Source organism: Canis lupus, chromosome 27 (genome assembly GCF_003254725.2).
Source record: "Canis lupus dingo isolate Sandy chromosome 27, ASM325472v2, whole genome shotgun sequence".
NCBI classification, from domain to species: domain Eukaryota; kingdom Metazoa; phylum Chordata; class Mammalia; order Carnivora; family Canidae; genus Canis; species Canis lupus.
This window is the reverse complement of record NC_064269.1, coordinates 42,051,178-42,065,546: the sequence shown is the minus strand read 5'-3', so window position 1 is coordinate 42,065,546 and position 14,369 is coordinate 42,051,178. Positions and strand designations below refer to the sequence as shown.

General features: G+C 41.0%; 2 protein-coding genes across 11 annotated transcripts in view; one reads left to right on the top strand and one right to left on the bottom strand.

Moving 5' to 3' along the window:
* Positions 1-14,176, top strand: part of TULP3 (TUB like protein 3) — a 65,953-nt gene extending 51,777 nt beyond the window's left edge. For 8 of the 10 annotated variants that reach the window (XM_025461817.3, XM_025461815.3, XM_025461818.3 and 5 more), the window contains 7 exons: positions 2,297-2,424; positions 2,803-3,000; positions 5,739-5,851; positions 6,155-6,269; positions 9,687-9,785; positions 10,170-10,341; positions 11,266-14,176. In XM_025461817.3, the coding sequence (XP_025317602.1) occupies positions 2,297-2,424; positions 2,803-3,000; positions 5,739-5,851; positions 6,155-6,269; positions 9,687-9,785; positions 10,170-10,341; positions 11,266-11,399 (959 nt within the window). In that variant the 3' untranslated portion in view covers positions 11,400-14,176. The remainder of the gene's footprint in view (positions 1-2,296; positions 2,425-2,802; positions 3,001-5,738; positions 5,852-6,154; positions 6,270-9,686; positions 9,786-10,169; positions 10,342-11,265) is intronic. The other 2 variants (XR_007406315.1, XM_049102341.1) reach the window with 2 other exon arrangements.
* On the bottom strand, positions 9,011-9,518 carry LOC112669031 (cytochrome c oxidase subunit 5B, mitochondrial-like). Its single transcript, XM_035706810.2, has one exon. The coding sequence runs from the start codon at positions 9,477-9,479 to the stop codon at positions 9,090-9,092; it is 390 nt and encodes a 129-aa protein (XP_035562703.2). The 5' UTR covers positions 9,480-9,518; the 3' UTR covers positions 9,011-9,089.
* Positions 14,177-14,369: the final 193 nt, after the last annotated feature.

The window sequence follows — 14,369 nt, the reverse complement described above, 5'->3', positions numbered from 1 at the left end:
ATCAAGAAAAAAAAGTGGTTCAAATAAAATTACAAATGAGAGAGGAGAAATAGCCAACAGCACAGAAATACAGTTATAAGAGGATATTATGAAAAACTATATGCCAACCAAATTGGACAACCTGGAAGAAATGGATAAATTCCCAGGAAATATAACCTACTAAAATGGAAACAGGAAGAAATAGAAAATTTGAGCAGACCAATTACCAGAAAATAAGTATCCCCAAAAATCAGTTATCAGAATCAGTAATCAAAAACTCCCAACAAACAAAAGTCCAGGACCAGATAGCTTCACAGGTGACTTCTACCAAACATTTAAAGAATTAATACCTATTTTTCTCAAACTATCCCAAAAAATAGAAGAGGAAGGAAAACTTCCAGTTTCATTCTGTGAGACACCATTACCCTGATACCAAAACCAGATAAAGATACCACAAAAAAAGAGAACTATAGGCCAATATCTCTGATGATGAACATAGATGCAAAGATCCCCAACAAAATACTTGCAAATTGAATCATCCAACAATACATTAAAAAAAATAATTCACCGTGCTCAAGTGGGTTGCAAGGGCAGTTCAATATTTGCAAATCAATCCACATAATACATCACATCAATAAGAAAGGGTAAACAGTGTAGAGGTTCCTCAAAAAGTTAAAACAAGAACTACCCTATGATATAGCAATCACACTACTATTTACCCAAAGAATATAGAAATACTAGTTCAAAGGGGATTCATGCACCCCTATGTTTAAAACAGCATTATTTATGATAGCCAAGATATGGAAGCAGCCCAAGTGTCCATTGATTGATGAATAGATAAATAAGATAGCCCGAGTTCCACATCGGGCTCCCTGCATGGAGCCTGCTTCTCTCTCTGCCTTTGTCTCTGCCTCTCTCTGTGTGTCTCTCATGAATAAGTAAATAAAATCTTTTTTAAAAATGTGAGGATAAAATGAGAAAATAGTTTTTAATGAGATAGGGTTTTTCCCCCCGTGGGGAGCCTGATGTGGGACTTGATCCTGCCAGGATCATGACCTGAGCCAAAGGCAGATGTTCAAGCACTGAGCCACCCAGGTGCCCAATCAAATAGTTTTTAATTTTTTTTTTAATAAAAAGTACTTCATAAATCCAAGGTAATAGCATTTCAAACATTCCCAACTCTAATTAGTTAGACTAGAGATGAACAAAATGCTGGAAAACAAAAAAGTAACTGATGTAGAGAACAATAGATCATTGAATTTTTTTAAATTGTGGTAAAATATACATAACATAAAACTTGTCATTTTTAAGTGTACAGTTCAGTGACATTAAGTACATTCACATTGTTATGCAAGTATTGCCACGATCCATTTCCAGAACTGTATATTAAAAAGGAATGGAAAAAAAAAAGAAAAATAAATAAAAAGGAATGGAATTCTGACACAGGCTACCATGTGTTATCTGTTCATCAGTTGATAGATACATGGCTTGTTTCCACCTTTTGGATATTGTGAATAATGTTGCTGTGAACATTGGTATATAAGTATCTGTTTGAGTCTGTGCTTTCAATTCTCTTGTTACATACCCAGAAATAGAATTACCACATGTGGTAATTCTATCTTTAAATATTTTGGGAATTGGGATCCCTGGGTGGCGCAGCGGTTTGGCGCCTGCCTTTGGCCCAGGGCACAATCCTGGGGCCCCGGGATCGAATCCCACGTCGGGCTCCCGGTGCATGGAGCCTGCTTCTCTCTCTGCCTGTGTCTCTGCCTCTCTGTCTCCCTCTGTGTGACTATCATAAATAAATAAATAAAAAATCTTAAATATTTTGGGAACCACCATACTGTTTTCCACAGTGATTGCCCTATTTTACATTGCACAAGAGTTCCAATTTCTCTGCATCTTTGCCAGTACTTATTTTCTATTTTTTTTATTTGCATTTGCATTTCCCTAATGAATAGTGCTGTTGAGCATCTTTTCGTGTGCTTATTGGCCATTTATATGTCTTCTTTGAAGAAATGTCTATTCATGTCCTTTACCCACTTCTGAATTGGGTTGTTTGTTTTGTTGTTGTTGAATGTGTGTTGCCGAAGTGCTTTTTCTATTCTGGATATTAATTCTTTATGGAAAGGGAAAACAAGGGATAGATCTGAGTGAGAATATGAAGAAAGAATTGTCAAAATTTGGATGAAGTAGCTATGTTTTAAGTCAGAATAGCTGGAATGTGTTAAGCAAGAAAATTAAAATTATATTTGGATCGATGATTTATTTTTTAAACCAATGTTGGCAGTTTTTGACAGTTCTTCCTTTCTGCCAGGTATCTCAGGTAGTTTGAACTTTGATGAAGAGGAGACCGATGGGGAGGAAGAAGGAAAAAAACTATGTCATTCACCATATTCAGTGGCAGAGAGACCCAATTCTGCTTCTAGCCAGAAATCAACCACAGTATGTAGTTCTGAAACTTCTTCCTTTGGAACTAATTTAACTATTTCCCAAATGTATGTCTAGTATTTAAACATGATTACTGAATGAAGGTTCCTTCAAAAGATTTAAGGTCAAATTTAGTCTTGAGGTTCATGACCTCCCTAATTTCCTGCATCTCAAGCCAGCTATTAGTGGAGTTATATCCCACTTTTGTACTTAGCTCCTTCATTATTTCCGATATTCATATACTTATTTAACTTCTCAGAGTTTCCCCTTGTTTTGTCAGGAGACTAGAGACTAGGAGTAAATCACTAAATTATTTTGTCCATTAATTGTTTCTTGAGGAGAGTACGTTATCTGATCCAACCTCCTATTGCTCATGTATGACTGTTCTTTCAGGATACAGGAGCTTCTGGTTCTGCATCCCAACAAACTGATAACCAGCTGGGAGAAGTGGAGAATTTAGAGGACTTTGCATATAGTCCTGCCCCTCGGGGTATTACAGTAAAGTGTCGGATAACCAGGGATAAAAAAGGAATGGACAGGGGTCTCTTCCCCACTTACTATATGCACTTGGAAAAGGATGAAAATCGGAAGGTATGAGAATTGGTTCTTTTTTTTTTTTTAAGAGATTTTATTTATTTACTCATGAGAGACACAGAGAGAGAGGCAAAGACACACACAGGCAGAGGGAGAAGCAGGCTCCATGTAGGGAGCCCGATGTGGGACTCGATCCCAGAACTCCAGGATCACACCCTGAGCAGACACTCAACTGCTGAGCCACCCAGATGTCCTGAGAATTGATTCTTAAGACAGATCTTGAGATAGAAGGGAAGAATATTGTGGGAATAGATTGTTGAAAGGTCTTAGGATAGGAGAATAACACTGGCATTGGAGCAAGTTGGCTGGAAGCAGACTGTATTCATTAATTCCCAGTTGCTGTGTTCTATCTTCAAAGAGCTCATAGTCTCAGGTAAAATCTACTCTACTCCAAAGAAAAAGAATATAAGAAAATGGAAAATAATAATTTAATGTAATCATTTGCACCTCTATCCTATTTTTTGGTGGAGGGAGGGTGTTACTGTGGGCTCTCTGGTTTTTATTTTAATTACGGTAGAACATGACGCTGGAAGAAAGAGCAAGTTTTAGTGAATAGAAGGAATTGGAAATATAGAAGGATATGCAAGTTAAATGTCTTATTCCTCACTCTAGAAATTCTAATTTACTTTCAACCAAATTTGAGGCAATTTAATACTTGGTAATGAACAATGTATTTTGTTTTGCTACCAGGTCTAAGCTGATGATTTTAAGAGCATAGAAATGAGATGATGATTGATATCGTTATTATAACCTCTAATTTATTAAGTGTTTATGATGCACTGGGCATGTGCTTAGTGCTTTGTGTCTATATAATCTTCTACAATCCTAATCACAACCTTGTAAGATAGGATTTCTTATCTCTGCTTTAGAGATGAGTAGCTGGGGCTTGAGGAGTGACATACCTGCCCCAAATCATGCTAAGTGGCAGAACCCGAGTCAAACCCCTATCTGTTTGATTCCACAGTCCCTTTCTTAATTATTGCCATTCTCCTGCTTCCCTGTTGTCCAAGTCCAGTAGGGTATGGGAAGGATACACAAGTGTGACAGTGTTCATGTCACTGGAGCCACAGGGGTTTAAAACACCAACATCCAAAAAGGAATAGGAAGAAAGCAGCTGTGGTAAAGAATGGGAAGAGTGGGTAGTCAGCATCCTGTGTCTCCTGAAGTTGGAAAGACCCTTCCTCACTAATTCGGATGAAGCTTTTTTGAAAAAGCCACTGGAGGTTTTAGGGATAAGATTGCACATAGTTGCAGTAGTCCCCTCCCATCCACCCGGTCCAATTTTTTGCCTTCTGCAGTTTCAGTCACCTACAGTCACTGCTGTCTGGAAGCAGATGGTCCTCCTTCTGACATAGGTTGGGCAGGTCAATAGTAGCCAAATGCCCCCTCTCTTCATCTTATCACATAGGCATTTTACCATCTCACAGCAGCATGAGAAGAAGGGGAGTATGGTACAGTGAGATATTTTGAGAGAGAAAGACTGCATTCATACAACTTTCATTATAGTATATTGTTAGAATTGTCCTATTAGTGTTGTTGCTAATCTCTTGCTATGCCTTATTTATAATTTAAACTTTGCCCCAGGTATGTGCAGAAAAAAACATAGTTTGTATAGTGTTCAGTACTATCTGTGGTTTTAGGCATCCCCAAGGGTCTTGGGACACAGCCTCTGGTGGGTAAGGGGGTCTAGTATATATGGAGAATCCAGCTAAGTGAATTTTGAAAAGCTGTATAGTAGGGAAACCCTGATAGTGAATTCTGAGAAGCATTATAAGGATTAAAAAAAGAATTGAAGTTCCAAAGATTGGTCTTCTCCAAGAAAACACCTAGTGGCAGATGACACTGGTGCCAGAGGAAGCACTGGGATGGGAGGCCACATGGCTTCAGCCGTCAAGGCCAAGGAGCTCATGACAGCAAGACTAAGAATGAGGAGTGGGTGCCTCTCTCCAATTTGGGTTGTCTTGTCAAGGACATAAAGTTCAGGTCCCCAGAGGAGATCTATCTTTTCCGTCTGCCCATCAGGGAATCTGTGATCTTTGAGGTATTCCTGGGATCGTTCTTCCAGGATGAGGTTTTGAAGATCATACCTGTGCAAAAGCAGACCCATGCTGGCAGGCAGACTGGGTTCAAGGCATTTGTTGCCATTGGGAATTACAACAGACACATGCGTCTGGGTGTTAATGCTCCAACGAGGTAGCCACTGACTTCTGCAAGACCATCATTCTGGCCAAGATCTCTAGTCCCAGTGCAGCAAGGTCTCTGGGAGAACAAGACTGGAAAGCTCCACATCATCACTTGTGAGGTGACTGGACACTGCAGCTCTGTGCTGGTGCACCACATCCCCACCCCCAGGGGCACTGGTATCATGTGGGCTGCTACACGTGGGCCAGGGGCTGCAGAGCCACCCTGGGCAACTTCGCCAAGGCCACTTTTGATGCCATCTACAAGACCTACAGCTGTCTCATCTCAACTCTGGGAAGAGACTCTTTTCACCAAGGCCCCCTATCAGGCATTCACTGACCATCTTGTAATGACCCACACCAGATGCTGTTGCCATCATGAAGTTTATATACAAGAAAAATTAAGGTGAATTAAGCCTGTTAAAAAACAAAAGATCAAAAGATTGACTGCTTGGTACATGATAGGCACTTGCTAAACATTTGCCAAGTAAATAGGTAGGACGGACTGTGGTGGTTCTCTTGACATTTTTGACTGGCATTTTTTCTTTTTTCCAGATATTTCTTCTTGCGGGTAGAAAGCGGAAAAAGAGCAAAACATCTAACTACCTTATTTCCACTGATCCAACAGATTTATCTCGTGAAGGGGAAAGTTATATTGGCAAGCTCAGGTGAGAGCAGCCTTGTATCACTGACCTATTCTTTCTGATACTTTTATTCCTGTAGTTTCAGAGCAATCTGTATTTTTTTTTACTCTGAGCATGTATGATGTTGTAATCTTTAAAAAAAAAAAAAAGTTCACAGAGCATCTACGTCCCTTCCTTATGTTAATGAGAGATCTTTGAAACAGTGGCGATGAATATTTGGAAAATGGCAGAAGGGCTTCCATTCTGTTCCATACCTGTCCTAGATTTATATTTGTGTAGGAGAAAAAATATAGATCATTAATGGCAACTTTGTCCTCTCGATTCTAGATCCAACCTCATGGGGACCAAGTTTACAGTTTATGACCATGGTGTCAGCCCAACCAAGGCCCAAGGCCTGGTAGAAAAGGCCTATGTCCGGCAGGAGTTGGCAGCCATCTGTTACGTATGTGCCATTCTCGTAAAGCACTCTTTTTCTGAGTCTTTTCCCTAATCTCCTGGGTGTCCTGCTGGCACTTGAAACTTACCCAACACTGAGCTCATGATCTTCCTTCCGAAGCTTGTTTCTATTTCTATAATCCTCCTCTTCTGTTGCTGGTTGCATTTTTCTCTGTATATTCAAGTTTTAATTATTTATGAATTGCCAAGTTTGGTTATTTTTTATTTTTTTCTTTAAAAATTTTTCTTATATTCAAATTCAATTAATTAACATATAGTGTATCATTAGTTTCAGTGGTAGAGTTCTATTATTCATCAGTTGCATACAACACCCATTTCACCACCACGTCCTCCTTTATGCCCATCACCCAGCTACCCCATCCCCCCAACCCCTTCGCCTCCAGCAATCCTTAGTTTACTTCCTAGAGTTCAGAGTCTCTTACGGTTTGTCTCCTTCTCTGATTTCGCATTTCTTCTCTTACCTGCTCTTTCGTTTTCCTAAAACACAGCTTCAGTAGATCCTGTAGTTTTCCTGTTTCAAATCTTCTAACGACTACCCATTGCATCCAGAATAAAGCCCTAATGTGTTAGCCTTTCCTCCCAGACTCCTCTAGTGGTCCTGGCCCCCTCCTGTTCCCCTGTTCTAGCCATGACAGCCCCCTGTCATTCCTTTGCTGCACCATGTGATCTTTCTTCATCCAAGAGCCTTCCTTTCCCTTTCCTTGTCCTTTATCTAATCAATTGATGCCATTGGAGAAGTCTTTCCTGACCATTGATAGAGTCTACCTTATGTACACATCCCCATGGCACCCTGTGCTTCTTCTTGTAACTAACACATTATACTTATTACTGCTTGTTCAACATGAACCTTCTCTACCAATTTGCAAACTCTTATTCTCTGCTACATCCTCACTAGCAGAGGGACCAGTGCAGGTAGGCACTCAAAGTGTTGTTGAGTAAAAGAAAGCAAGAATCAAATAACCTGACTTAGCTGTTGCTTTGATTCCAAAGTCTTAACTTTTGCTTAATTTAGAATTAATCTCATCATTTCCCATGAGGTTTTATCTATGTGATTGAGAAGCATTTGACTTAGTATTTTGTAACATAGTATATTTTTTTCTCCCACCTTCAGAATCCATTACATATTTCAATTACGTATAACTTTCATATGTATGTACATATGTATGTGTATGTATGTATAGGTGTACAAACACAAACGTATATACCTACCTATTTGCTGTGTTATTTTATTCATATATAGTCTTCCTGGCCTGACAGGTGTTTAAGGTTTTTTTTTAAGGTTTGTTTCCTTTTTTTTTTTTTTTTCAGATTTTATTTATTCATGAGAGATAGAGACAGAAGCAGAGCCAAAGGCAGACACTGAAGTACTGAGCCACCCAGGCATCCCATGTTTCTTTTTTTTAAGATTTTATTTATTAATGAGAGACACAGAGCGAGAGAGAGAGAGCGTGGCAGAGACACAGGCAGAAGGAGAAGCAGGCTCCGGGCAGGGAGCCTGACATGGGACTTGATCCTAGGTCTCCAGGATCAGGCCCTGGGCTGAATGTGGCGCTAAACTACTGGTCCACCCGGGCTGGCCATTTTTTTTTTCTTTTTAATTAAGGTATAATTGACATATTAGTTTCAGATGTACAATGTAATGACTTTTTTTTTTTTTTTTTTAGTTTTTAAAAACTACTTATTTTTAAAGATCTTATTTATTTATTTGAGAGAGTGAGAGCGAGCGAGCATGAGAGGGGACGAGGGGCAGAGGGAGAAGCAGACTTTCTCTGAGCAGGGAGCCCAATGTGGACTCAATCCCAGGATCTCGAGACCGTGACCTGAGCCATAAGCAGATGCTTAACCAAGTGAGCCACCTAGGCGCCCCAAGATTTATTTATTTATTTGAGAGAGAGTGCATGTGCACACGTGAGTGGTGGGAGCAGTAGAGGGAGAGAATTCCCCAAGTAGACTCTGCCCTTACTGCAGAGCCCAATGTGAGGCTGGATCTCAGGACCCATGATGTGACCTGAGCCGAAACCAAGAGTTAGACACTTAATCGACTGAGCCACCCAGGTGCCCCAATGTAATGATTTTATATATGTATATATTGCAAGATTTTATATATGTATATATTGCAAGATTTATATATATGTATATATTGCAATGATTTTATATATGTATATATTGCAAGATATGTATATATTGCATCACAGTAAGTCTAGTTAACATCCATCACCACACATGGTTATAATTTTTTTCTTGTGATGAGAACTTCCATGATCTACTCTTAGCAACTTTCAAATATTTACAATATTATTGTTTCCTGTGTATAGTTGACACACATAGTTTCAAGTATACTACTTAGGGATTTATACATTATGCTATGTTCACCAGAAGTGTAGCTACCATCTGTCCCAATACTGGTGACTATATTTCTTATGCTGACATGGGCATTTGAATTTTTTTGCCTCCTGCTATAAGCCCTATGTAATTTGAGCTATAATTCTCACTGTATATCATATAGTGCCATGTCCTCATTGAGAAATAAATATTTATTGATGATGACAGCATTGGACAGTTTGCTCACAATTGTCTCAAATTTCACTTAACGCTAAAGAATAAGAATAAAGTTTCAAGCCTAGAATAGAATCTGTTCTAAATTCAAGTGTTCACATTAGGTTTAAAAGGAGGTACAGTATTACTTTTCTTTTTCTTTCTTTCTTTCTTTTTTTTTTTTTTATGGGAGAAGGAGCCAATGAAATGGCTAGTCTTTATTGGAAAGAAGAAACTTCACAGCACATTTTGAGTAAATTAGTGCAAAGGCTCAGTGGGCCAATTGGTGGGGCACCAGCTTGTAATGGGTTCCACAGCTAGGGCATTGCTGGGCCTCGCCTTTGTGCAGCCAAAACCAGATGACGGTACTATTGTCCTCTTCACAGATGCAGCCCACTATTCGCTTGTTGGTGATAGATGGGACTAAATTAGGGTCTTCTTTGGTGCCTGCAGCTGCCTTTGGGGCTAGAATATTGTATGGGTCCAGCCCCTTCCTTTCAGCCATCATGACCTCCCTCTCCAGCCCTGTCGCCTGCTCGTCATCAGTAGGAACACCACCTCCAGACGCCATTGAGCGCACCACGGCAACTCTATTGGGACCACAAGCCCTGAGGGCCTGCGTGGCCAGCGCTCCAACTCCGCGAAGTAACCTTGAAGCCATCACGCCCGCTACAAGCAGCCTATTACTTTTCTTTTTTTTATTTTCTGTCTCTCTTCATTTACCTACAGTAAAGTAATAAAATAATTTCTGGTCTTTTTGACATCATCACTGGACATTTTGCATGCCCAAGAAAGTCTTGTGTTAAGAATGTGGGCTTCTTTTTCCTTTCTGTTTCCCAAGTCCCTGCCTTATTGTCCTATCTTCCAGGAAACAAATGTACTTGGATTTAAAGGTCCTAGGAAAATGTCTGTGATCATTCCAGGGATGAATATGAATCACGAACGGATCCCATTTCAGCCACGAAATGTAAGTACAGAAATATTTAATCAGCAAAGGCATCTGAAAGACAAGAATACAATACAGGCAAGATCAATACCAAAAAGTATTGATTCTTGCAGAACCTCAAATATAGCTCATACCCTTCTCTAGGAGAGTGATCACTCCAGAACATCAGGATAAGTGCAATTGCACAGTAATTGCTAAATTGACATGAAACCACTTAATCTGCAAAGAGAAATGCGAGATAATCTATCAGAAATTTAAAATCTGCCTTAACTTTTAGCATTCTTTGTTTCTGTTGTACCCTTTCTGAAACGGAGACAATACTCCCCAACTCTACCTTCTACATCACAATGCTGAGAGTGAATGATTTCCTGTGGTTCTCAGTACAACGATTTTTCCTTCAAACAGGACCACGAGAGCTTGCTTTCCAAATGGCAAAACAAAACCATGGAGAACTTGATTGAACTGCACAACAAGGCCCCGGTCTGGAATGATGACACACAGTCCTATGTCCTGAACTTCCATGGCCGGGTCACTCAGGCATCTGTGAAGAACTTTCAGATAGTCCATGACAATGACCGTAAGCATGCAGGAAGGGCTGGGTGGGAATAGGAGGAAAGATGTTCTTACATGGTGGGGAAACAAGTATTTCCTATCATTGACAGGAAGTTCTGTTCACGGCAGAATTATTTAAGAAAGAAATTATTTCTTTGGAAAGGCTAAAGTGCAGTTTTATTTATGTATTTTACTTTTAAAGACTTATTTATCTATTTGGGGCAGAGAGGGGAAGAGAGAGAGGGAGGAAGAGAATCCTAAGCAGGCTCCACGCTGGGTGTGGAGCCTGATAAAGGGCTCGATCTCATGACCCTGAGATTATGACCCCAAGCTGAAACCAAGAGTTGGACGCTTAACTGACTGAGCCACCCAGGCATCCCTAAAGTGGCAGCTTTATTTTTTTTTATTTTTATTTTAAGATTTTATTTATTCATTCATGAGAGACACAGAGAGATAGAGAGAGAGGCAGAGACACAGGCAGAGGGAGAAGCAGGCATCATACAGAAGAGCCTGACGTGGGACTCAATCCAGCGTCTCCAGGATCACGCCCTGGGCTGCAGGCGGCGCCAAACCGCTGCGCCACCGGGGCTGCCCAAAGTGGCAGTTTTAAAGTAAAACTTCTGAACCACTGTTTGGCAAACAGACACAATGGCCCTCACTCAGTAAAGGTTCCTCGGCATGTCTAGCCCTTGGAGCTTGTGCTGCTCCCTCCTCTGACCATTTCATGCTAGTCAGGAGTAGCCTCCTGCTTTCTGAGAGGAAGAGAAATAGGAACTTGGCTCACAGTTAGCAGTCTTGTCAATGTCTCTTTCCATCCTTCTCAAGGTTTCCCATTTTAAAGAAACTGGTGGTTGACTGATGTATTTGGAGTCTTCTGTGTATCCTAAGTAGGCTTTTTTCCAGTACGGCTCCATTATCTTCTAATGTCCTAATTTCTTTCTGTTTCTAGCTGACTACATAGTCATGCAGTTTGGACGTGTGGCAGACGATGTGTTCACCCTGGACTACAACTACCCGCTGTGTGCACTTCAGGCCTTTGCCATTGGCCTTTCTAGCTTTGACAGCAAGCTAGCCTGTGAATGAGGGAAACAGCCGGCGCCGAACTTTCTCACTCAGAGCTTTCAGAAGCCAATAATTGCCTCCTTTGCTTTTGCCCCAGGACATGAAGAGCGATAGGCTGCCCCTTTGGGAGTCATCCCTGAATGTATGTATATGTGTCTATACACATGTGCGTGTTTACACATATGCCTATGTGTAAACACACACATATGTACACACACACTCAACTTCTCTGGGTTTTACAGACCCGGACAATGATCACAGCTTAACATGGGTGAGAGGCTGTTCACAGCACAGGGGTTCTTGTCCAGAGCACATTGGTAACTCCTGAGGCTGTTGCCCCACAGATTCGGACCTTGAGAGCCAGATTTTCTATGCTTGGAGACGTGCAGCTAGAATCAGGTCTAATGATTAAATACTTGGGTCTTTTTTTTTTTTTTTTTTTTTTTTTTGAAGACCTTTCCAGAGTGGGACAGTTCCCTAAATTGCCTTTAGTCTTCAGGTCTGCACATTTTTTCCATAAATGGCCAGAGAGTCCTTCACAGCTGCTAAGCTTTGTTGTATTACAAGCACAGCCATGGCCAGTTCATAAACCAGTGAGTGTGGCTGTGTCCCACTAGAATGTTATTTACAAAAAACAGGCAGCAGGCCAGATTTGGCCTGGGGACTGGGTTGCTGGCCCCTGCTCCAGATATATTTCTTTACGCTATGGGCCTCTCAGCATCTTCCAGAATGGGCCTGTGGTCATGATGTCATATGAGTGGGAAATGGACAACTCTAGGAAGCAACAGTCCCACGGACTGGATCTAAAAAGGTACTCAGCTCCATCCACATAGCTTTTACCTTATTTTTTAAAATTTATTTTTATTATTTTTTTTAAAGTATGCTTTACGGGCAGCCCGGGTGGCTCAGCGGTTTAGCGCCGCCTTCAGCCCAGGGCCTGATCCTGGAGTCCCAGGATCGAGTCCCACGTCAGGCTCCCTGCATGGAGCCTACTTCTCCCTCTGCCTGTGTCTCTGCCTCTCTCTTTCTCATGAATAAATAAATAAATAAATCTTAAAAAAAAAAAAAAAAAGTATGCTTTACATCCAACATGGAACTTAAACTCACGACCCTGAGATCAAAAGTCATGTGCTCTACTGACCAAGCTGGCCAGGTACCCCTTAAAATTTTTTAATTAAAAATAAATAAATAAATAAAATAAAAATTTTAAATTTTATTTTACTCTTTTTCAAGTAAGTTTCATGTCCATGTGTGGCTTTTTAAATTTTTTATTTTTATTTTCCTTTTTTTTTTTTTGAAAAGTAAACTTTGTGTTTACTTTGTTTTGGTGATGATGGCTTCTAGAGCATCATTTACCTTCAGAACTGGGAAAAACCCCAACTCAGTGATCATTTTGAGTCCACACAGGTAGCCTAATTCTGTGTCCTGCTGGAAGTACCCAAGGTGGGGAGACAGTGTCAGCCACTTCACCAGCCTACGAGAAGAATTTAATGCTCACTTGGAAACAAATCTAGTATCGTCTGGTCCTGATCAAAGAAAATGTGGTATTTGTGAGAGCTATCTTGCTTTCCTCGTGGGGCTTAAAGGCATGGATGTCAGAGTGCCCCTCTTCCCTCTCTTCCCTTGGAGCCGGTTGGCTGGCTGCAATCGCAGTCAAAACTGCTGTGACCAAATTTGTGATCAGTGCTGTGAGAACTGTATTGTCTTAATTTCAGTTGAGGCTGAAAGCATAAACTCTAGAAGTGACTTAGTCTAATGAAGCCTGAGAGTAATATGACAGTGGCCTTCATTTCCAATCCAGGAGTGCCTCCTACAGCCATCTTACTACGGAGCCATTAGCATAGAAGGACACACATACCCTGTAGACCATGTGAGAGGTAAGAGGACATTATGTATCAACACTTGTCATTGTCATTATCCAGAGAGGCGGCAGGGAGGCTTTGGTGAAGATCCACTAGCTGACTGAGCTCCACAGACCTTGTTAGGCAGAACTTTGGGCCTTTCTTCTTAACATAAATATTATCAGCTCCCTAAAGCCTGGCTTATTGGTACAGATCATGCTCCTGTCACTTTTCCTCACAGATCATAAGAGTTTTGCCAAGTCTTTCAGATAATTAGCACCTCCTAACAAGTCATAGGACTCTGCTTGCTACCGTTCCGCAGTCTCAGAATGCCTCTGAATCTTGAGAATCCAGGAACTTTGTGAGTTCTGCATTCAGCATCGGTCACCTCCGAAGCCTGTATGCACCAAACTCTTTGTCAGTATGGGGCAAGGAATCAGAGGTGCTTGTTCCATTATATTTCCCTCCTGTAGACTTCCTTTTTGGCTCTGCTTCCTGTTGGTCCTTGCTCCACATCAAATAGCCATGCAAAGGAAAGAGATGTGGGAGATGAAAAGACTCTTTGCTCATCCCCTGCTGGCAAATCCTAACTGCTTTGTTTTGACATGATTGGTTTCCATCTCAGGCATGCTTCCCATCAAGTGCCTCATTCATAGAAGTGCCCTAAAGCCCTTCAGACCTCTGGCACCACCGTCCTGATTTACTGTGTGACCCACCCTGGTCGAAAACAGAAAGCTGTTCACTGCTCTCCAGCTGCAGTAGATGACAGTGTCTGGGGACAGGGAGCCTGATGGGGCGACTGGATCTAATCCTGCTTCCTCCTGCTCTGTCTGGCTCTGAGACACCTATACCCCAGCTTCATGTACTCTCTGCTTGAGTATACAGGTGATTGGTTTTATATAAATCATATTTATACCTTTTGTATGCTACATAAATAAAAGATAATTTATATAAAAATCTAAGTGTCACTGGTCTTTGTGAAGTCCCATCCCTTACGGAGTTCTGCAGTCATGTTCTGGAATAATACTTTTCATCACGTGAATCAGTTCATCCCAGGATGGCAGGAGTCTGCAGACTCAGAAGGCTGTCTTCTGGAGACTGGACTCCTCATATTCATGACACCAAGAATTTTCTAGATAGAAGACAGAGC

Coding starts and splice junctions, on each gene's coding strand:
- LOC112669031 (XM_035706810.2), bottom strand. CDS start 9,479: ATGGCTTCAAGGTTACTTCGCGGAGTTGGAGCGCTGGCCACGCAGGCC.